This window comes from Pollachius pollachius, assembly GCF_949987615.1.
Source record: "Pollachius pollachius genome assembly, chromosome: 9".
NCBI classification, from domain to species: Eukaryota; Metazoa; Chordata; class Actinopteri; order Gadiformes; family Gadidae; genus Pollachius; species Pollachius pollachius.
The window spans coordinates 9,928,925-9,953,913 of NC_136942.1; the positions used below are offsets into that span (position 1 = coordinate 9,928,925).

At 47.0% G+C, this 24,989-nt stretch overlaps 1 protein-coding gene across 1 annotated transcript in view; it reads left to right on the forward strand.

The window, feature by feature from the left end:
• Window positions 1–24,989, forward strand: part of b4galnt4a (beta-1,4-N-acetyl-galactosaminyl transferase 4a) — a gene marked incomplete at its 5' end in the record, with an annotated part of 135,192 nt that overhangs the window by 77,050 nt on the left and 33,153 nt on the right. The window contains 4 exons of the mRNA XM_079742802.1: window positions 6,857–6,952; window positions 8,707–8,797; window positions 9,783–9,883; window positions 17,019–17,086. Of these exons, the coding sequence (XP_079598928.1) occupies window positions 6,857–6,952; window positions 8,707–8,797; window positions 9,783–9,883; window positions 17,019–17,086 (356 nt within the window). The remainder of the gene's footprint in view (window positions 1–6,856; window positions 6,953–8,706; window positions 8,798–9,782; window positions 9,884–17,018; window positions 17,087–24,989) is intronic.

Consider the following 24,989-nt stretch of genomic DNA (forward strand, 5'->3'; position numbering starts at 1 on the left):
CTCTTCCTGTTCACTCTTCCTCCCCCCTGACCCTCCTGCAACCAGGCTAGGCTGTCACACCTTCCCTACACATCCGTCAGTAATTAACCTTTCTGGGATAGAAAATGCCGTCGCTCACAGGTCTTAATCTCGGGCTCGTTCTGCCCAGCTACTACCCAGCCCTCTCTCTAACTGTGAGTCAAAAACGCTGCTTTCGTGGCTCATTAAGTTAATGTTTTGGGGACTTGGGGATTCAGTTGTTCTGGTAGCGCTACAAGGTCAATGAGATTGGGCCTCTTATGTGTGAAACATGTGCCGTATGGATCTGTGCTTCATTTTGATTCAGCAGCCATTTAGGAGCGTGTGTTTAAAGCTAATAATGACCTTCTGAGCCAACGCTGTCCATCGTTTTAATTAGTTCAGCTGTACCTCTGTGGTCAATGCACGCGCTGCACAAGAGGTGATTACATCGTGGCCTGATTAGAAAAGCATGTGTGCTCACGCATGCAAACACAAAAGCACACATGCACATGCACACACACACACACACACACACACAAACACACAAACACACACACAACACACGCACACACACACACACACACACAAAATCAATGATGACGACATGGAAAGTAGCTTTGGATTTGTGTGTGTGTGGACCGAGCCTGGCTTAGATGAACATAAGAAACATAATAAGCATGGTATCATAGAATATTAACGCTAATTACTTTACTTGTGGATACCTGACAGGACCTAGTAATAAGGGTTATCTAGTAATTGATCTCTGAGGGTTTATATTCTGAAAAACAGTAAATCACCTGCAGACAGGCAGACAGACAGTTAGATAGAAAGATAGGCAGAAAGACAGATCGGCAGAGAGACATACAGGCAGGCAGACAGACATACAGACAGACAGGCAGACAGACATACAGACAGACAGACAGCCAAGTAGAAATGAAGTCAGACAGGCGGACAGACAGATGAAGACATACAGACGGGGGAGACAGATAGATGGACAGACAGACAGGCAATCTTGGCTGCCTGTGACGGTCAATAATGGCAACATAATTAATTTGAAAGAAAACAATCAATCAATCAATGTCACTGGTGCGAATGCGACGGGAGTGAACGACCGGTGACCTGCTTGTGTTCTGAGGACTGCAGCTCAGAGACTCTGTTACCTATCTGTTCCTGTGGTATCGCTTACAGGAGTATAGGATGTCACGGACGTGTGTGTGTGTGTGTGTGTGTGTGTTTGTGTGTGTGTGTGTGTCTGCCTCTCTCTAAAATTCTGATTCAAAGGGCTTTATTGGATTGAACGTGACATTGCCAAGATCAAAGAGACAAATAATACAGTTTCTTTACAATGACATATTTAAACAAGAACTCAAATATTATAGAAAGGTGTTGTAATTTGGGTTGCCTAAGAACTCTTGGTCTCTCGCTCTCTCTGTCTCTCTCTCTCTCGCTCTCTCATGCTCCAGTTTTCTCCAGTAATTTTTATTTTGAGTAGCAGGCAATGAAGTTCCATTTTTTATACTATATCAGGGTCTTCCTTGAGTGTGACAAAACACACAGAGCTGAAGGACAAATCAATGGTCCAAAGCTGTCATGAGCTTCTAGTTTAGATTTCTGTCGCCCTCTTTTTGTGTCGCGTTTCAGTTGAACGCGAGTGCGTTCTCGTCACAACACAACCGTTACTTCGCACTGGCATCTTCTACTGTCTTCTGCAGTCTTCCTGACACCACAAGTATCTCAGACCTCTATGGCTTCAATAGCTGTGGGATATATAGCTGGAAGGTAGATAACAGAGTCTTTTATTCATCGTCTTTAGACTTCATTACAATTCATTTTTCTTTTCTTCTTTCAAACGTTTTCATCATAGCTATACGGTACATAAAAGAAGGTCACTACGTTCATATAGACTTAAATCGTTTTTAATTTCTCTTTTCTTCGTTTTAACCTTTCAAACATAGCTACACGGTATATAATAGAAGGTCATTACATTCATATCGATTTGAATTTGATTTGATATAGATTTAATTTCACCTCGACTCCGGAACTGTTTTGTGACGACCACTCGATATAGATATATCTTTACGTGATGCGCTGCATAGCGTACGATTTGCTTTGCTATGAGTTTGCTGCGTGTGTCGGCTTTGATGGGGGGGCTCATGGCGGGGCTGGCCGCGCCCGTCGTGGCTTTGGCGAGAACACGGCGCCTGCCTCCCCCATTCCCTTGGGGGGGAGGGCTAGTGTCAGGTGGTGAGGCTTCCCATCAGGGCCAACCGCCATTTGTCAACGCCAGCCTGCCATCGGGAGCACAGAATGCTGCGGCAGATTTCTGGAACGGGAGATGGAGTCTCTCGCAGGTCGAGCCAGAGAGAGAGAGGGAGAAATAGGGGGAAGGGGGGAGGGAGAGAAGGAGAGAGAAAGAGAGGGAGAGGGAGAGAGACTGAGGACGGGAGAAAGGAGGAGAGATAGAGAGAGAGAGAGAGAGAGAGAGAGAGAGAGAGCGGGGGAGAGGGAAGAGGGATGAAGGAAGAAAAAAACCTTTGAGTGATGTTTGCTCGGGTGGATGGCACATCCAGATGGATTGTGGGAGAGAGGAGACATTGGAGGAGAGAGGAGACGGAGATATGCTAAGACAGGCTCAGATACTCGTGTTGGTGTAGAGAGTAAACACTGTGGTCTGCGGGAGGTGCTGTGGAGTCTTAGTGGCTTACTTTTGTGTGGGAGTGTGCATGCCTTTGTGTGTGTGTGTGTGTGTGTGTGTGTGTGTGTGTGTGTGTGTGTGTGTGTAAGCATGCATGCCTGCCTCTTAAGCGCACATGGTAGCGTCCCTGTTTTGTTTGGATATGCAGAGACCATGTGGCATCCTAGGGCTATATATAGGACGGTCTTCAGGGGAATCAATGCTGTCTTAATAGGGAAGGGAAAGGCCAAGTAAAGGCCAAGTACAGAGAGACAGATATACAGAGGGAGAGAGAGAGATGAGAGAGAGAGAGAGAGAGAGAGAGAGAGAGAGAGACAGAGAGAGAGTTAGTCATGGGGAGGGAAAGAGATAAAGACTGGATAGTCTAAACCTGGATAGATAGAGAGAGACGGAGAGAGAGGGAGTTAGTCATGGGGAGGGAAAGAGAGAGAGGGAGAGAGACGGAGAGAGCTGGATAGATAGATAGAGAGAGAGAGAGAGAGAGAGAGAGAGAGAGAGAGAGTTAGTCATGGGGACGGAAAGAGAGAGATGAAGGGAGATAAAGAGCTATACAGAGAGAGAAAGACCCGTATTACTACTTGTTTTATTGTGTTGTTTTTGCTCCTGTTTTGCTTTAGAAATATTAAGGAATGCCTTTTTCATGCCAATAAAACCCTGAAATTAAAGATTTAATAGAGCGAGAGAGAGAGAGAGAGAGAGAGAGAGAGAGAGAGAGAGAGGGGGATGAAAGAGATAGAGAGCTATAGAGAGACAGTCAAAGACAGAGTTAGAGGGAGAGACAGAGACAGACAGAGAGACAGGGTAAGAGAAGGAGTTATTGCGGCAGACAGCAATAGATTAGAGACAGATGGGATCAAACAAATCTGTAAACATTTACGTAAACTCCCAAAGGTGATTTATTGACATTAGCTGTACAATCCGAGCACCCTGCCTCAGGATATCCTTCCTAGATATCTGGTAAAGTCTAAACCTTGTGGTTGACATATTCACCAGCAGACATTGACTATGACGACGAAGAGGCTGACAAGTTGTGGTAGAAATAAGACACAGATGTACTGCGCTGGACGGACAGCTCTTGATTGTTTTGTCCTGGCAGCTGTGACAGTGACCACACTCCCACTTTTACAGATAACTGTTATTATCGCAACCGCCACAAAGTTTGGGCTTCCGGTCCGATGACAGTTAGTGAACACAATGATAGCCCAACGACCCCCCCGTAGCTTTTCAGGGGGTGTGTGGAGGACTGGTCGCTATTGGCTGTTGCCACGCTCATTGGCTGAACATCGGCGTCAAAACAGCGGTGTTTAAGCCATCAAACCTGTTATTATGATGACATTAAGCAATAGCAATAGTGGTGCCGGGTGCAACACTATTAACTTATCTTAAACAAATACGCAACAAGAGAAACATGATTGTTTTTATCCGCCCCGTGGCCAGACATCAAACCAGGGAGACGCACATATATAATCAAATTAACATTGAAACGAGACGGTTTCTCTCGCTTATTCCCTCCCTCCCCTCTCTCTCGTCCCTGCGTGGGAGAGGAGAATCGCCTATCACCACCACGGCCAGGGCTTAAAAGAGCCACATAGACACTGCCAGCGCCTGGCCAACTCAGGCCTCACAGCCAGCATGCCCAACATGGCTGGCTGCACGGGAGCCTTTTTAATTAGAGATGTTGTAGCTTTATTTCTCTTGTGGCGAGCTGGGGGGTGGCACGGGGTTGGTGGTGGTAGTGTCTGTGTGTGGGGGGGGGGGGGTAGACTTTACCTAAAGTAAGGTCTACTTTCCGAAGCCGTAGGAAACCTATTAAAAGCTCCACCACTCTAAGTCTTGCATACACAAGCTTCCAGCATGGGCAAGTCTCCGCGGACACTCCTCCCAGCTCCCCTGTGGACTGAGGACCAGCTTGTCCACTCTGGTGAGGCCCTCTGCCTCTCCACACCTCAACCTGGTGCTCGCTGCATTGATGCATACACAACACAACACAACACAGCAGAGCGAAGAAGGAGGACACACAGGGCAGGTGCGCACACACACACACAAGCACACAGGCATGCACACACACTTGCACGGACATGCACACATGCACATGCACGAACACACGCACACACGTGCGCACACACGTACGCACACACGTACGCACACAAACACACATACAGGAACACACACACACACACACACACACACACACAGCAGATGTGTGGGCGAGTTGTACAGAATGAGCGGTTCCAGGGTTCTGACCCGGCAGGGCGTTGGGAGGATGGTAACTTCCCGATGGGTTATTCATGAGGCCTTCCATGAAAGAGGAGGCTGAGGGGAGGACAGGGCCGAAGGGGTGGTGGTGGAGGGGGTGTTTGAGGTGTTGTTGAGGCAGGTGGGGTTGGAGGTGTTGGTGGTGTGTGTTTAGGTGTGTTTGTGTGTGTGCGCTTCTGTGTGCGTGGTGGTTGTGGTGATGGTGTTGGGGAAGAATGTTGTGGTGCTGGTGGGGGTGAGACTGGTGGGGTTGGAGGTGGTGATCGAGGTGGAGATGAGACTGGTGATGGTGGTGATAGAGGTGTGAGTGTGTGTGAGTGTGTTTGAGTGTGTTTATGTATGTCTGTTGTTTGTATGTGTGTGTGTGTGTGTGTGTGTGTGTGTTTCTGTGTGTGTTTGTTTGCATGTGTGTGCATTGGTGTGTGTGAGTGTGCATTAGTGTGTCTGTGTGTGTCTTATATTATGGGTCACTGAGATGAATGTTGCTCTGTGTTTTTTCTCCGTCTCCCCAATGATCGGGACGTCAGGCTACAGAACTAAGAGGCGAACACGCAGTGTGTCTGTGATGACTAACGATACTTCTAGGTTACCCAAATAGTGTGTATGTGTGTCCCTGTTGCATCTGTCTGTGTTTTTCTATGTGTGTGTGTGTGTGTGTGTGTGTGTGTGTGTTTGTGCGAGTGAGTGTGTGTGTGTGTGTCTGTCTTTGTTTCTGTGCGAGTGTGTGTGTGTGTGTGTGTGTGTGTGTGTGTTTGTGTCTGTGTTTGTCTGAGAGTGTGTGTGTGTCTGTGTATGTCTATGTGTGTCTCTAGTGTGTGAGTGTGTGTGTGTGTGTGTGTGTGTGTTTGTGTCTGTTTGTGTCTGTGTCTGTGTTTGTCTGAGAGTGTGTGTGTGTGTGTGTGTTTGTCTGTGTATGTCTATGTGTGTCTCTAGTGTGTGAGTGTGTGTGTTTGTGTGTGTGTGTGTGTTTGTGTCTGTGTCTGTGTTTGTCTGAGAGTGTGTGTGTGTGTTTGTCTGTGTATGTCTATGTGTGTCTCTAGTGTGTGTGTGTGTGCGTGTGCATGAGCGTGCGGCCCCTGATTGCGTCCCAACCTAAGTGTTCCTCAGGGTGGCGTCGGTCTGACAGTCTGTCCTTGCCATGTCTCCCCAGCCTCCCTCCATGCGTCATTAGTAGACTTAGCGCCCACCTTTGTCCTCATCATCCTCCCTCTCTCACGCACCCTCCTCTACCGTCACAGCCGACAAACATGGAGGACTAACTCAATTGTTCTCTGGAGCCCGAGGAGAATTATGAGATGCATTTCATGCGTCTTCCCGTCTGGATCAATGAAGCGCTGTCTTAGAATTCTGCTTGTGTGTCAATTTGTGTGTTATATAATCTCCCAACTCCCTCTCCCCTCATTATGTTATCATATCTAAAACTCAAAAACTCTTTATTATGATATGTTTTAATAACGTATATATTGTTAATTCATATTTTCAATCTCCTTGTTCAATATTTTGTTAATATATTGCATATGTTGCTTTATGCTCACCAATTCACTTTCCTTGTTTGACCAAATATACTTTGGCAATGTGAAAGAAATAATTGTGATGCTGATACAGATGTATCAGCATCAGCATAAGTGTGTGTGTGTGTGTGTGCTTGGGTGTGTGTGTGTGTGTGTGTGTTTGTGTGAGTGAGTGTGTGTTTGAGTGTGAGTGTGTGTTGAGGGGATGCTGTGTCCTTGGAGCTAAGTATAATGCTCTGCTGTCTCTCACTGTATGTGTATGTGTGTAATGCTGTGTTGTCTCTCTCTGTGTAGGTGTGTAATGCTGTGCTATCTCTCTCTGTGTATATGTGTAATGCTGTTCTGTCTCTCTCTGTGTATGTGTGTAATGCTGTTCTGTCTCTCTCTCCCTCAGTATAAAGGCCGGGTCAACCTGCATGTGTTTGAAGACTGGTGCGGCTCCTCTATAGCCCAGCTGAGGAAGAACTTGCACTTTCCTCTCTACCCACACGTAAGTCTCCTCTTGCACACACCTCAAAGTCCTTATCTCCTAGATCTTCTTGTAAATCAATGTCTGTTAAGTCCCTATCTATCGCTGACTGAGGGAACACAATGGGGACAGCCATTGCATTGACAGGGGTCGGCTTATCTCAGGAGGTAGAGCAGTTGTCTTGTAACCAAAAGGTTGCTAGTTCGATCCCCAGCTCCTCCTAGCTGAGTGTTGATGTGTCCCTGAGCAAGACACTTAACCCTAACTGCTCCTGAGGAGCTGGCTTTCGCCTTGCATGGTTGCATGGTTTGTATTAACCGATGTAAGTCACTTTGGATAAAAGCGTCTGGCAAATGCCCTAATTGTAATTGACAGTATTATAAACGCTATGATCTGTGTATCGGTGCTGACAATCCCAATCTAGCGTTGCCAGTATATCAACTGCTGACGGACTGACATCACACAGACGCAAAACAGTTTGGACCTCTTGGAAGTGATCAGAGGTGTGACTTAAAACACACCTGCAATTACCACCTTATCGCCATACGTGAGTGATCATAAGAGAGCACTGCTTCACGCCACATGTCCATGACAAGCTCCAAAAGAGCTCAGCGCTGGCGAGGTGATGTGTTTCTTACCAGACGAATGCCCCATAGGTGCCCAACAATCACATTTCAATCTGATATTGTGTACATTTTTTTGCTTACACAGTACCGTTTTTTGACGAATACTTCATAAATATATCACTTTACTGCCAGACATCTTAACAAAATGAGAAAACAATGGAGAAAAACAAATGGGATAGGATTGGATACAGGTTGTATCCAACGCCCACCTTAGTCTAGCACCTACACAGGAAGTTTCCAACGCCTAGCCTAGCTCCTAAACAGGAAATCTCTAGCCTAGCCTAGCCTAGTGTTTATACCTTAAGAGCTAAGAGACAGAGCTGTGAAATATCAATCTAGTTTCCTTTGCCTCATTTCTGCTCTATTCGAGGGGGGTCCCTTTTCTTATCTTCCACTTTCACGATGAAAAGATAGTTTGGTGGACTGGAGATCGATTAAATAATAACCAATCATTATTCCTGTGAACAGAATAGCCTTGGAAATGATGACAAAACCCAGTGTTTCTGCATTTAATACCTGCACTGTTTAATATGGCTCCAGCCATTCGGTTAAATCGCTGCTTTATTTACATTTACATTTAGGGCATTTAGCAGACGCTTTTATCCAAAGCGACTTACAATAAGTGCATTTGTTACAATAAGTACATTTGTCATAAGAAGTGAAACAATATATTGCTGTCGGTACAGTAAAGACGTTCATAGAACCAAGTGCAAGTATTACAATCGCTAGGCTAACCCATTCCCCGTGTAAAGCAGCGATAGCAGCTACTGTAGATGCTACACAATTAAGTACCTTGAATAAGTGCAATGTACAAGTGCCAGGACGTGCAACATTCAATGGTGGCTGTGCATTGGTTTCTATGCAGAGTCGAGATGAACTCTGAACAGGTGAGTTAAGCCTTCTACCAGACATCCCATAATATAATCTGTGCCGGTGCTTCTCAGACTGTATCCTATATGTTAATCTATTGGATATTTCAACAATAGTACAGTATCTCCCCCCTCCTGTTTAAGTAAATATATATATATTAACACACATAAAGATATGTGTGTTAAAGATGATATATGTATAACACACAATAAGCACTATTAAACACAATTGATGGGCTCTGCTGTTGACAACATTTTTTCCAACTGTTTTCTCCTCCAGACACGAACGACGGTGAAGAAGCTAGCCGTGGCTCCAAAATGGAAGAACTATGGGCTAAGGATCTTCGGGTTCCTGCACCCTTACAGAGACGGTAAGCTCAGGCTCGCTATCCCCCCCCACCCTGAACGAGCGCTGAGACCCACAGCTAGGACATTCGGTCAGGGGGAACGGCACCGCCGACCTCCTTCTAATCTCCCAGGGTTCCTGAAAACCGTTTGCAACGTCGGAGGCGGAGCTTACATTCATATTTACATTTAGGGCATTTAGCAGACGCTTTTATCCAAAGCTACATTTGTCAGAAGAAAGAGAAGCAAGAATATATCGCTGTGGGTACAGTAAGAATATACGTAGAACCAAATGTCAAGCATTTATGATCGCTAGGTTAACCCATTCCCGCATGCAACAAAGATAGCTAGGATAAGACACTACACAATACACAAAGTGCCTTTTTTAAGTGCGAGGCCGTACCACACACAATAAATGCGTACAATAAGTGCCAGGACGTGGGGGGGGGGGGTGTGCTCTGAGTCTTTTGCTTCTCATCTGCGTACAAGCGCTGGAGACTCTGCCCCGACTCTCCGGCGGTGCCCGGCCCCGGTTACCATGGTAACGGCGGCCCCGCGACGTGCACGAGAGATTGCTTTGCGAGAGCAGCTCGCGTGTTGTTCCTCCTCGAGGAAGTCAACTACAAAGCGTTGTTTACCTCTCGCTTCCTCTCACGCCGCCCCCAGGGGACCGGTGGCTCCTCTTCAAGCCCGCAGCCCACAAAAACACAATGCCTCTGATGTCAACCTAGGGTTATGTCACCCACACACACACTCAGACCCACACGCACACACACACAGGCACATCGTCACTGAGTCACACACACAAACACGCACACAAACGCTCAGTTACACACACACACACACACAAATACAAAGTTGCTCAGTTGCACACCCACACATTGTCGCTCACACACACACACACACACACACACACACACACACACACACACACCGGCACTCAGACACACACAAACACAAGGCTGCTCCCGCCTTCTCTGTCTCACTCTTTGATCCTGTCCCTCTCCACAGGAGACTTCCAGTTTTCCGTCTCGTCCGACGACAACTCCGAGTTCTGGCTGAGCTCCGACGAGAGCCCGCTCAACGCCCGGCTGCTGGTCTACGTGGGAAGGGTGAGCTCTCCTAGGTCCTCATCCTGCGCCGGCACCACACCACGCACACAACACCCACACACACACAAAGCCCTGCCCTCTGCGATACACAACGTCTGCCAGATTTGTATAATGTCATACAGCTAAACAAACTCAAATCATGGAACCATCGCTGGATTTTGAATATATAGATAAAACTACAGTCTGACAGGATTAGCATCGCAGTGATTTGAGACGAGGAGATTAGTGTGGGAGCATGCAGTCCCTGTTTATTGGTTGCTGCTGTGTAAGCCCTTTGGTACACCGACCGAGGAAACACTCGCACCGCCATCAGGAGAGCCCGACCTTGTTTGTCTTCGGAAAACACCCATCCAAAACTTTGCCCGCCCCCCCTACCCACCATCCATGCATCCACCCAGCAACCCGATAAACTGCTCCGCAAGCTGAAACCCTACCTGTAGGTCTCTGTTAGACCGTATTGGAGATTTTCCGATACCGATGCTGAACTTGAGTATCGGCCGATACCGAGTATATACCGATACGGCATCTAGCATTGTAACTACTAATAGAACTTGTTCTTATTGAAGGGTTCTCTTACGTTGACAGCAAGCAATGTATAGTCAGCTCACTTGCTGTCGAAAAACAGCAAGAGTCTTTCCGAATTAGATCATTTACATTTATAATCTATAATTAGAATAATACATTTGTATTCTTCTAGTTAAGTGTGAGCATCCATGTTTTTCAGACTTGGTAGCTTGGACGCACGTACCCATTCCGACTTTCCACCTCTGACCGTTAACGAACTCAGCATAACACCTTAGTGTTTGTGATGTTCTTTGCCTGCGTAGTAAATTAGTCACGTGATGGTGTTGGATTGGCGCACAGACTTGCGTACTCGCCGACACCTGATAATACATTTTAGGTGGTATCGGAGGAATTTACGATACTGGTATTGGTATCAGAACAACTGTAGACCGTATGGGTTGGTGTCAGGCCCTGTCTGAACCGTAGGTCGTAGCGGGGAGACCGGGTCCAGACAGATCGAGGCATTGCGGGAGGCATGGCGTCCCGTGGTGCCTGGCCTCTCAGGAGAGGAGAGGAGCATCAGGCAGGAGCAGGACAGGAAAGCGTGGTGACTTTTGTTGTGTTTTATTGTAGCGTTATTTCAGCTTTGTTTTGAAGGATTTTAGCTTCTCTTCACCGGGTTTTATGATTAGGTTCTAGAAAGGTATTGTAGTAACCTTGCCAACCAAGGACCTGTTGGATTCCTCTCCATCCTCAAAAGAAAATGCTTCCCTTCTGAAGGTTTTCCTACTTTTCACTGCTTGTTATTGTGTCTTTAAAGCTGTTGGTTGAGTGGCTTGGTTTGTAGAATATTTTGTGTGTGTGTGCGTGCATGTGTTCGTGCATGTATGTGTGTGTGTGTCATTGTGTGTTTTTGTGTGATTAGTCTGTCTGTCACCATCACTCTATCTCTTGTAGGTATTTGTCCTTGTATGTTTATCTATCTATCACTCTATCTATCTCTATATCTCTATATCTATTTGTCTCTATCTATCCATCTCCATCCATCCATCCATCCATCTATCTATGGATAGATCTATAGAAAGCGATTTGTCTGTGTTTTTACGTATTTAAAGCCGTAGTTTTAGTGACTTTTGTCAGAGTAGGTCTTACGTATTTAAACCGTAGCTTTATCGGGTTCAATGACCTGTGAACCTTTCGAAACCCCCGATGATGACGACGTTCAAAAAAGTACATTCGACTTGACGGTGAAGTATGCAAAAGAGAACAAGCTGGGTAGTCGTGTCAACCTCACGGAGCTGTGCCAAGGGCGAAGACTTTGTGCGGAGCCCGGGCGCGTGGCAGACAACAGACCCATCAGCATGCCGGAGGGCTGGCAGACGTCTCCGCCACGTTGCTATTAATTAGCGGCCCCTGAATATTGATGTGACATTTAAAATGAACGGCGACCGAGAAATATAATCGGGATAATGGCTCAGTGTGTGTGTGCGCGTGTGCGTGTGTGTTTTCGTGTGTGTGTGTGTGCATCTGCTTGTGCATGTGAGGTAGTGTGTGCATGCATGCGTGTGTTTCTGTGTGTGTGTGTGTGTGTGTGTGTGTGTGTTTGTGCATGTGTGTGTGTCCTTGATTGTGTGTGAAACAAGTCTCCTCATTGCTCCTCTTGGTTTGTGCTTCAGAGACACTGAGGGAGCGTTCATCCATCTCTCTGAACGAGGCGATGTGTATTTCTGGGAGCTACGGTGAAGAGTAAAAGAGTGCTGTGACTTTTTCACATTGCGGGCCAAGGCCAGACCCCTGCGCCAGCTATACGCTGGATGTGCTGTCATCAGACCTTTAGGATGAGAGGATGAGGAGGGGAACGGCGCCCTCCGCGGGGACCCCAGTCAGCACTTCATGGCCGGCTCATTTGAATGCGTCGCTCTGGATGTTTCTGAGAAGCACTTGGTTGCAGACAGCGTGCCTTTGGGACAGATGTGTCTTCACACACACACGCATGCACCCCCGGACACAAACATACGCACGCACGCACGCATGCACACACATGCACCCAGGGATGGAACCCTGCACACGTTCACGCACATGCTTACACACGTTCATAAATAGACACGCACACATGCACAAACATGCTGTTCAAGCACGTTCACACGCAGTCATACACGTTCATAAACATACTCACACATGCTGTTCAAGCACATACACACACACACGTTCATAAACACATACACACACACACACACACGCACACACAGACGATGTCCATGCACATACAAACACAGAAGCACACACATGCTGTTCAAGCACATACACAAACACACGTTCATAAACACACATACCCACGCAAACACAAATGCTGTTCATGCACATACACAATACAAACACATGCTGCTCATGTATGTTCACACACACACACGCACGCATGCACGCACGCGCGCACGCACACGCACGCGCGCACACACACATGAACGCCCGGATACAGGATTTATGGACCAGCCTTGGCTCTGCTCTGCAGCTGAACCTCCCCTCCCTGCCCTCTCTGATCCCGGAGCTACGGTTACATCCCCCCAGTGGCCCCGGCCCCCTATCCCCCCACTCACCAGGGCCGGGGTCCATGTATCACGGCCACTCTCCCGGCCCGGGGGACGCCCTAATCCCTGCAGGGTGTCTGCGTGTGTGCGTGTGACCGTGCGTCTGTTCGCCGCTGCGGGATTTGAGTGTGCCTTATCCGTCTCGGCGGCTCAGTGTTAATCATATCACATCCTCTCCCCGCGAGCCCACCTGTAATGAGATTCTGCTCCGGCGTGTTGTCTGCCCACCGCACTGAGCTGCACCGTGATGACTGATGGAAGGAAGAGAGGAAGAGAGGAGAGAGTGGCGCTAGAGTGAGAGTACTGAGCTGGAAGACACAGGCCTGTGTGTGTGTGTGGTGTGTGTGTGTGTGTGTGCGTGCGTGTGTGTGTGTGTGTGTGTGTGTGTGTGTGTGTGTGTGTGTGTGTGTGTATGTGTGTGTGTGTGTGCGTTTGTTGTTGTGTTTGTGTGTGATCCGTCTGTGTCACCCTCACTATCTATTTCAAGTATTTGTCCCGGTATGTCTCTCTGTCAGTCTGTCTATCTATCTGTCTATCTATCTATCTATCTATATCCATACAGAACGCTATTTGTCTATCTCTCCATCTGTCTGTCCATCACTCTACCTACCTATTAATTCGCCTGTCTGTCTGTCTGCCGGGGAAGAGAGAGGAAAGACTGATGAGGAGAAGCGAGGAGATGTGTGGCAGAGAGACGAGAGTGAAGCTGTGGGCTGGCTGGAGAAACTAGGTTCTGTACCTGATATATTCTCAACAGAGAGGAGAGACATCTGAACCGGGTGACATACGACACTCTGAGAGAGAGAGAGAGAGAGAGAGAGAGAGAGAGAGAGAGAGAGAGCGCTGGAGATGAAGGCTCAAACAGAGAGACTTATAGAGGCATGCTGTGCTTGTTGCCAGCTTTGTTTTAGTTCCTTTTCTGCTAAGACTGTCACTCAATGAGGAACTATAACCTTGTGCGTATGTCTATGTGTGTCAATTTCATTGAGGCTGAACTCAGAGACACACACACACACACACACACACACACATCAAACGTTACAGAGCAGACACATTATTATCAAAGAGTATGGATAATTTACCGTTAAAGTGCTTTCTACGTCTTAGTGAACAGATTGGCTGTACATACACATACAGCTGAAACAGTATGAGATAATATTACCATTGTAGACGGTAACTTGTTAAGTATGCTAGCATTCATATGGCAGTAATAAAACACCTCAGTACTTTAGTTGAGAGTTGGAGTTGTACATTTCTGCATGAACATCACCCTGCCGCAAACACTACGCATTTTTGGGCGGTCACTCTTATTCAGTAACACAGCGGTTTATATTGTTTGTGTGTTTGTTTGCCTAACATCATGACGCTCCCTGGCGGCACTTCACTTCGCTGCAATTTGTCAGAAACAATTTAGCCGCGCTGAGCTAGCGTCAGCAGTTAGCCACAGCAGAGTCTGTACTTTAATGAAGGATCTGTTGAGACAGATTAGCATAAATGAGAGTCTGCGGCAGTGGCGCTTTATGCAGTTAGCCGGCCCACTAATTAAGCTGAGGTAAACATCGTAAAAAACGTTTTTCTATAGCTCCGGAGACGTCGGCAATTCAGAAGGTAGAGAGAGAGATTGGCTTGAGTTGTCGAATTGTTGCGTAAAATGATTTTTTTTCCAATTTGAATCTAAATGAAGGGGGTTGTGTTTGAACGAGGGGAGCTCAGTCAGGACTGTGTTGAGAATGCCTAGCCACCCCATAATTCAAACACTGCATCTCACGGCCCTGTTCTACTTCTGACAGTCGTACTTGTTTAAATGCTCCATGAAGTGATGATTGTTTGCCTTTTGTGTTGTTGTTGGTGTGTGTGTGTGTGTGTGTTTGTGTGTGTGTGTGTGTGTGTGTGTGTGTGTGTGTGTGTGTGTGTGTGTGTGTCTGTGTTAGGATGTCTGTTTAAACATGTTTGTGGGTGTCTACGTCTTTTTGTATGTGTGTGTTTGTGTTATCTCATTTCCATACGTATGTATCTTGTACGATAAACTCGAAGCGCATCCCAGACGTTTATAAGGTGTTTTTGTCGTTTATCTGCTAAATGTATTCACACCAGCAGTGAACCTTCAAGAATCTCACATGATTTGTCACTTTTAAACATTTCAAGTAAACACATCCTGTCCTAGAGATGTTTTACTCCCTCAACATTTGTTCTGAATGCCTCGGAACACATTTAGGAAGAACAAATGTTCCTTTCATTTGTGCTTTCAGCGTGGTAAACAAAATACTGCATATAATTACCAATATTAAAACTGTCACATAAAGAGTTACAAAGTCGGAAATCTGCATCTTTTATTTTTCGAGAGGTTTGTTACTCTAAAAACATCTGATAGGTTCACACATTGACACACGCAAACACACACACACACACACACACACACACACACACACTCACACACACACACACACACACACACACACAAACTCACACACTCACACACATACACACACACACTCACACTGACACACACAAACACACACACACACACACACACACTCTCAACACTAAAAAGGCGGTTCATTCCAGATCTGAGCGCCGTCGAGTGTCTCTGCTTTCCCGTCTCAAAACACGGGCGGCTTGTTCTGACCTGACCTTTGGTGTGGAAAAGCACTGGGCCTGGGGTGGCTCGCTCGGGATGGAAGACACACTGACTCACTCTGTGACCAACGCCCCCCCCCCCCCCGGTCAAAGGGAGCTGCTCACACACTTGTGTGTGCGGTGTCTTTTGACGGCCGCGCCTGCCTGATATTAGTGTTGATGTTTTGGGAGCCAGTCGGCTCTCTCTTCTTGGGCCAGCGGACGAGACCGTACTCTACAGTGTTTACATGTAGAGACTCGTAGGGCACAGACTTGACTTGTTGTTGATGAGAGTTTGTGTGTGTGTGTGTGTGTGTATGTGTGTGTATGTGTTTCCTAATGTTGGTGTGTGTGTGTATGGTTAATTTTTATGTGTCCTAATGAGTGTGTGTGTGTGTGTGTGTGTGTGTGTGTGTGTATGTATGTGTGTGTGAGTTCAATCTTTATGTGCCCTTAGGTTTGTGTGTGTGTGTTTGAATATCTTTAATTATGAATGTTTCTTTGTGTTTCCTTATGTTTTTGGGCTTGTATGTGTGTGTCTGTGTATATGTATGTGATTTTTGTGTGTCCTCATACGTCCTTGTGCGCCTGCATGTGTTAGTGTGTGCGGACCAGTATCCATCGATGTTGTTCTGCTCTGCCTGCGCTGCATGTCCCCGAACCGCTAGGGCCCCACGTGTCCTAACCCTGGCCCCTGACCGGCCCTGCGTGCTAACCATTTTCCCCTCACCAGAGGCCACACGTCCCCTTTGTCTAGCAGAGCCACGGGGCCGGGCCAAAAATAAAACCTGGGGGCCCAAACAACACTATCAAGCAAGGGCCCTAATTAGAGTCCTGGGCAGGCTGAGGAGACGAATAAAAAAGCAAACCGTGGCCCCTGAAAGGTCCCCCAGGGGCCCATGGTGATGCAGCCTCCTGGCAGGAGTCTTGGCAGCCCCTCTCGGCGCCCTGTCCTCCTCCGCTTTCGTTCTGGGGCAATTAGCCGAGTAGTGTGCTGTTCCACAGGCTTTGCCGCACCTCAGCTACGGCCTCCGTGGGTGAGGGCCCCTCCTATAAACTGTCTGCTCCGCCCCAGCGGTGATGTCATGGTGAATCACTCCCCAGGCCTGTGGTGCTGTTGGCGGACTGGGAGAGGGTTGTGCTTGGAGAGTTGTGCTCGCGGGCAGGGCTCCGTATGAACACATAAACACAAAGCATAGGGCCACAGGTCTGGAGCTCCGGCCCTCACAGAGACAGGGAGGATGTTTAGGGGAACATTGTTATTATACTATCATCAAGAGGTGAAGGTTTGAGAGCTCTCGCTCTCGCTCTCTCTCTCTCGCTCTTTCTCTCTCTCTCGCTCATGCTCTCGCTCTCGCTCTCTCTCTCTCTAACTGCGTGTGTGTTGTCTTCCTCTCTCTAACCCTGTGTGTGTTTTCTCTCTCTCTCAGCTCGGTACAGAGTGGACTGCTCCAGGCGAGTTCAGCAAGTTCAGGTCCCAGTCTTCTAAATCAGTACAGTAAGTACACACACACAAACTCACGCAGGCATGCACACGCACACGTACACACGTTAGCACACACATACACACAGACTCACAGAGATACGCACATGCATACACACGCACACACACAAAAACACACACACACACATACCCGCGAGCATACACACACACACAAGCACATACACACACACGCAAGCACATGCGTGCACACACAAGCACATACACATACACACGCAAAAACACGTTACATACCGCAGCCTATAACCAAGGCAGGGGCGCTAAAAGTGTCTCCTAGCATGTTAGCATAGAGAGTGAATCGCCCCATGGGTCTTGACCAAGTGCATCCTTATCTACTTCACACACACTTACAGGCATGTGTGTGTGTGTCTGTGATTAAAATTCAGGCCTAGAAATACACACACACAAACAGACACTCACACAGACAAAGAGCCCATGCCTACTCGCACACATGCATTGTGCGCCCAGCGGTTGTGTTCATCGTGTGTGAATAGGCTCCAGCCACTCAGCTGGCACACATGGCTGTGTGAAGTGGCCCTCATGTCCAGGCTCCGCGGGAGCACTCAGAAGAGAACGTCTCCAACCCAGGCTGTCATATTATTGCCTTCGGAAGGCCGCCGCCATGCGAATGTAGAGAATACTGTTGGTTCAAGTGACTGCTAATTACCCTGATGTGTGCGTGTGTGTGTGTGTGTGTGTGTGTATGTAGGTGTGTGTGTGTGTGTGTGTGTGTGTGTGTGTGTGTCTTATTCTTTGTTTTAGTATCTCTAAATATGTGTGTGTTTTTGTATGTATGCTGTGTTTTTGTGAGTGTGCATGTGTGTGTGTGTCTGCAGATGCTTGTGTGTGTGCAGTTTGTGTGTATGTGGGTGTTTGTGTATGTTTGTGAGTGTGCGTGTGTGTCAGCGGATGTGTGTGAGTGTGTGTCTGTTTTAGGATGTGGTGTCAACATGTGTTAATGTGTGTCTGTAGGATGTGTGAGTGTGTGTGAGTGTATGTATGTGTGTGTGTGTGTGTGTGTGGATCAAAGCCTTTGTCTGGGTGTCTATGTTTGTTTGCAAGCATGCATCCGAGTCTCGGAGGCTTACCGTATAAATATCTCAGCCCTCTCTCCCTCTCTCTCTCCGGTGCTTATCTCAGGGTGGAAGGCTTCAAGTTTTCCTTTTAAGGACTCAGCTAAAAAGAATCCCTGTGCTCGGTGCTGCGCAGGTTGTTCTGAAGTCTCTGTGATTGTGAAGTCGTTCTCCTCGCCTGCTTCAATGCGTCTGGCTTGTTTATCTGTTTGTGCCTTCGGAACAAACAGAAACACAGACTCAGATGGGTGAGAGGGTGTATTGAGCTCTTCTACTAAAACTTGCTTCAGTGTTGTCGTTTTTCTTTGCCCTAACACAAATCACTGGACCCAGCACACCCTTTACAATACACTAGCCTGGGAAAAACTGATGAACACAAATGATGTGAACGACGTCAGGTAGTCATGATCACACACACAGACACACAAACACACACACACACACCCACACACACACACACACACACACACACACACACACACACACACACACACACACACACACACAAATGACTCAATGATCTACAGCTCCTCACTGCCTCTGTCCAGAGAATTCAGCTCATGAATGTATTACATTAACTGCTGATCAGGCTCCATGACTAAAGATCCCAGTTGTTGTACTACAGTTTATACTATAGGGCACTGAGAATTACACACAATGTGCACAATAAATCGTCTGCTTTACTCTTTTATTCAACCAGGAAGCTTGTTAAGGAAAATCAAGATAGACAAAGCTATTGCCACTGCATTCAGCATACAGCTTTCTACCTGTTAAACAGTGACTCGTTATCCAGAGAAGTACACAGAAATCCATACACACACACGGACACAGGCACATGCACACACACATACACACACACGTTCACGCGCCAAAAATACACAAATGAAAAAAATAAAAACCAGATGCACATAAATCGTACCATTCTCAACCAGTTCCCATTAGGCCGATGAAATTGTGAGTCCCACATAGTGATGTGTGAAACGCTCTCCTCTCGTTAGCCCAATGCCGGGAGGAAACGAGGGATGAGACAAAAGGAGAAGGAGAGGTAGAAGGAGAAGAGAGAGGGGGGATGGACAGAGGAGGAGGAGAGAGTTGCGCCAGTACCAGGGTAGTTGAAAGGTTTCCTGGGTTGTGTTCACTGCGTGCACTTTCGTCAGCGGTGACGAGAGGAGAACCCTAGACAGAGCGGAGATAAAGTCAGGAACACGGGAGCATGTATACCGTCCTGGTATCAACCTCAGTTTGTGTTTGCACTCTAGGCCGTGTGTGTGTGTGTCTGTCTGTGTGTGTGTGATTGCTAAAGTATAATGTGAGAAAGTGTGTGGTCAGTAAACCCTGACGTTCGACTCAGAATGAAGAAAGAAAGCGAATCGGTCAGAGAGGTTAACCGAGATGGGAGCAGAGAGAGAGAGAAAGAGAGAGAGAGAGAGAGAGAGAGAGAGAGAGAGAGAGAGAGAGAGAGAGAGAGCAAGGAGAGAGAGAGAGATAGGGAGAGTGAGAGAGAACGGTAGAGTGAGAGATTGAGAGGGATTGAGCCAGAGTAAAACAGAGACAGAGACAGTCTCAATCTCTGTCTGTGTGTCTAGGGCGTGTGCATGTGTGGGCATGAGTGTGTGTGTTTAATATGTGTAGTATAGTGCTATAGCCAACCAATGTGACAATCAACTGAAAAGCATTCTTGAACATTTCCTCTGATCTTTCGGTGCGTTTACATTTACATTTGCGTTTCGTTAATGCTGGTCAACAGATTCGCGCTCCCAGTAAGGTGAAGTCACTGGGCAGCTACCGGTATCTTCGTTAAACAGAAGTGTGTTCATTTGAAAAAGAGACGGACACAGACTCGCTAAAGATCCGATAATTTGTATTCACCGAAGCGGAGTGATAATCTTCTGTAATCGACAGCGTATCATTTTCTTTTGTGATATCCCAAAAGGCGGGCGACAAATTGAAACGGATGATTCTCCAAGCTGCTGGTCGCCCACTCATGTTATGCAGGAAATGTTGCCCATCCAGTACTGCTCACACTCGCTTCACACGGGCGCTCATTAAAAGCAGTACATTGAGTCAGGAGGGATTTGTCTGCTGGGCTGCGTGAGGTATTATTCATTTGTATCTCAGACATTTAATCAATTGTTCCGTGTCTGCTTGCTCTATTCTATTGCTGTGTGAAGTTGTACTGCTGTTTGGTCTTGGCCAGATCACCCCTGGAGAAAGAGATTTGAATCACAAGGGGCTTCCTGGTTGAATAAAGGTTTAATAAAAAAAAATTACAAATAAAACAGTTCAATTCAATTTTATTTTTGTAGCCCTTAATCACAGGTACTGTCTCTTTATAAATACTTAACTTTATAATGGGGCCTGGTGATAGATTTACCCCCAGTGGAGTCCCAGAACTAACGTAGCTGAATCCATATTTAGGGGGAGCCAAAGCTAGAGGGACAGGAAACAGGAAGTGGAAGACACGTGACGTACCAGCGGCGGTTGTGATTGGTTGGGATGAGCCCTCTCTTATTGGTCGGGTCATCAGACTTGGAGATCCAGGTGGTTTGAAGGGCACGTTGTCTCACTGAGGGAACTTCTGCTGTAGCCTTGGAAGTTAATAAGTCCAAGACAAGCAAGCCAACTAATGCGATCATATACTCTGCTACCGGTCGTTATGATTTTTTTCGTGAGTGGTTTTTCATTGATTTAAACCACAGGTTTGTGTATGGAAATCATTTTCACAAATATTGGTTTGTATATAGTTGATTCAGATCCAGGGTGCAAAGTAACTCAATATTTAATTGTAATATTCTTCCCAGCCTGTATTCCCAGCTCCAATGTCAAGCAGTCAATTTGCTGTCTTCCTCTTGAATCTCAAACGCTTGAGATGAAACAGAACAGACAGGAAGTGGTGGGGGTGTGGGGTAGCAACAACGGAAACCTCTGTTGCTGATTTATCCCCCCGCTGTCACCCGCCCACCGCGGCGTGGAACAGGATTCCCGCTCATTGGCTGTATCCTCACGCGAGCGCCTCACAGCTTACGTACGCAAATTGTTTGCACTTATACATTTGCGTCTGTACTCCAGTCTGTGATAATCACTGCCTTGTTTCAAATCCCCCCCCCCCCCCCCGCAACATCTCTGTTGAAACATCACACGGCATCAACAATTAGCTTTTGTCATGTTCCATATGCTGCCACATGCCGTGCTCTGATGTCTTCCTCGTCTGACACGCTGGGAGTGGTTCTGAGTCCTGGGAGGCTGGTTCAAGGCATGGCTGATTGGCAAGCGGCATTCTGGGTAATTAGATGATCGTCGTTTAAGCAACTTTCCTGTAGTCCAGTGGCTCTCAAACACTTTCTACTAGTGTCTACTAGTGGACCCCCTTAAGAACACGCTGCTGACTCTCAACGGGTTTATCCTGTTATTAATTTAAAATATGACGCTCCAACTGTTTTCTTTAACAACAACCAGACACTTATTTGTACAGCCTTCAGCTATAAGCACGTCACTGTCTCTGAGACGTCCTCCTTGATATACAGCTCGTCCTTGATCTACATGTCATCCTTGATCTATTGGTCATCCTTGATCTACTGGACATCCTTGATCTACTGCTCGTCCTTGATCTACATGTGTTCTATAGTCCATCCTTGATCTATATATTCGTCTTGATCAAGGTCAAGGTGGCCTACAGGCCATCCTTGATTTAAAGGTCATCCTTAATCTACTAGTCATCCTTGATCTACAGGTGTTCTATAGGCCATCCTTGATCTATAGGTCATCCTTGATCTATAGGTCATCCTTGATCTACAGGTCATCCTTGATCTACAGGTCATCCTTGATCTACTGGTCATCCTTGATCTATTGTTATTCCTTGATCTGCAGGTCATCCTTGATCTATAGGTCATCCTTGATCTACATGTCATCTTTGATTTACTGGTAATCCTTGATCTACTGGTCATTCTTGATCTCCCGGTCATCGTTGATTACTGGTCATCCATGATCTACTGGTCATCCCTGATCTACAGGTCCTCCTTGATCTACATGTCATCATTGATCTACTGGACATCCTTGATCTTCAGGTCATCGCATTAAATTAAATATTTAAAGCCTAAATAAAGTAAAACAAGAGCAAAGTTTAAGGGGATAGCACAGTGATGGAGCAGTATGGCTAATATGCAGATTTACTTGATTTAATTTAAGTGGTATTTAGATCCAGATCTTTAGAAATGTTAATAGTAGCCCTGGGAATCCTTCCTTACCCCTGGCGGTAAGCAAACCCCAATTTGAGGCCATCAAGGCCCTCTGTCAAAATGGCCGCCGCATCAACATGTCAAAGGGATCAGTGAGAGCCTTAAGGACTCTGTCTGTCTGACTTTAAAGGCTGTGATGAAAAGTACTTTTTTTGTGTGAGGTGGAGGATTATACGAATATAAGACCTGCAGTACTGCAACAAGAGCTAATGATCTAATGGGGGGGGGGAAATCCTTTTTATCTTTAAAGACACAGAAAATTGAGGCCTCAGGCCAAAGTAGTTTATAAAACATTTATTTTTTCGGCATAGATTGCCGCATAATAATTAAGATGTCTCTCTTTTCAATGTCCAATGGCCAAAAGATCTCTCAAAACTTTGAGGCAAAAGATGCCAAAACAGATCACAGGCCAGTCCGAAAATCGGACGTTATCTGCACACACCAGGCTGGCTCACAGTCAGCTCTGGGGTCCCTTGGTGATGCCGACTAACTAGGTTTATGTAAGCGCCTCAGAGAGTGTGTGAGGTCCTGGTCTGTGCTGGCCCCTGTGTGGGTGTATCATCTCATTTCATAGTCTGAGGGCCACTTGGAAAAATGAAAGAACATGTCTGCACACGTATGCACGCACGCCCGCCCGCACGCACGCACACACGCAGGCACTCACGCAGGCAGGCACTCACACACACATTCGCTCACTCACTCACTCACTCACTCACTCACTACCTCACCCACACACACACACACACACACATACACACACCTTCATATCAACGTGGCTTTTAAGCCTGCTTGCTTTTTTCTTACAAATATCCGGCCTCTCTCTCTCAACTGTCTTCATAGACCTCAAAAAGTCTCACCTGTTCAAGGTCACCAACAGATCACTGACCTGTTATTGACGTGTGATTGATAAAGTGTACAACAGTATTTTACGAAACATGAAAACAATCTGCTTCCAAGTATAGAGCCGCCCACTCGCTCTCTCTTTGCCTGTCTGTGTCTCTCTCTACTTCACAGACACTCTCACACAGCTCAGCACCTCTCGTGGGTCATCTGGGTTCATCCCATTCTAATGAAGTGCTGTCTTGTGTTCTCAGGTGTATTGTTTTATGACCCAGGCAATCTGCCTCATTCACTTTATTTCCCTCCTCCACTCTCTATCTCTCTCTCTCTCGCAGAGCCTTTCAGGAGATATCTCCCTTCTCGGTCATTGCTCTCTCTCTCATTCTCTCTCTCCCTCTCTCCCTCCCTCCCCCCTGTTCCGTCACTGTCTCTTCCTCTCTCTTATGATGTTGATCGGCGAACAAGCGTCTCATTCCTTTGTTTCGCATCTCAGACAGCCCGGGGTTTGTGCCCGGTTGTGAGGAGAAGTCTGGCTCCCACCGCAAGGAAAACAGGAAGTAGGGGAGACTCTTGGTGTTATCGGCGGCTCCTGAGACGCAACACACGCCACACACACAGGTTTCCATCCTCCTAGAGGAGGTCTTCAGACTTAAGAGGGAGCTGAAGTGGGTGAACAGGGAGTCTGACCAGGAGCCCCTCCCCCAGTCGGTGCAGAGTAATGTTTGCACCAAAATAAACCCAGGCAACTACAGCAATACATACCCGAATGTACCAGAACACGCCTACGCTCCGGCATTGTTGTCAGACTTCCTGCCAGATTAAGACCAAAGAATGCCTGGCAACATATGACAAAATAGGAACATTTTTGTGTTGTCATTAACTAGATTCAGAAATCTGACTTTAAATGGTAAATGGACTACATTTATACGGTGCTTTTCTAACCAGTGATCACTCAAAGTGCTTTACAATACTGCCTAACATTCACCCGTCCACACACCGACGGCGGTGTCAGCCATGACAGGCAGGTTGTCGGGAGCAGTCAGGGTGAGGTGTCTTGCTCAGGGACACCTTGATGCTCAGCTAGGAGGAGCAGGGGATCGAACTAGCAGCCTTCCAGTTACTGGCCAACCCGCTCTACCTTCTGAGCCACATAATGCCCCCCCTCCCTTATTTATAGAACAGGGGGGAGGGGGCCATTCGCTCTCTCTCGCTTCATATTTGCTTCGACCCTTGTCTCTGGAGGCGGGGGTCGGAAGGCGCCTAATTGATTGACAGTGAAGCAACAGTGGGTTTCAAATCAACGCCATTCAGACCGGCCGCGGTAGAGACACTGATAAGGCTCCTTCCTGGGTCCTCTCTCTCTCTCTCTCTCTCTCTCTCTCTCTCTCTCTCTCTCTGGCCTCCGTCCCCTGTCTCCATGCTGTATCCCCTGACGCAAATGAGTTGTCTTCGCTAGGACATCTCCTCTGCCCCTTTCTGTATTTGGTTTCCTCTCCAGGAAATAATCACTATTCCTATAATCCATTGTTCTTGTTTTGCCTGCTTCTCATTACATCCTCCTCCCCCACTCCCTTGTTTCAGTTAATGTCTTTCTTTCCAATTCCTCCCTTTCCATTTCTGCTGTTGTTATTTTCTCCCCCTCTAATTATTTTCCATCAATTAACTCTGATTGATTATTTTACGCCAGAGAGAGCGTTCACATCAAATCGGCTCAGGACTGAGGACACATCAGTGTGTCCTAGACAGGAAGTG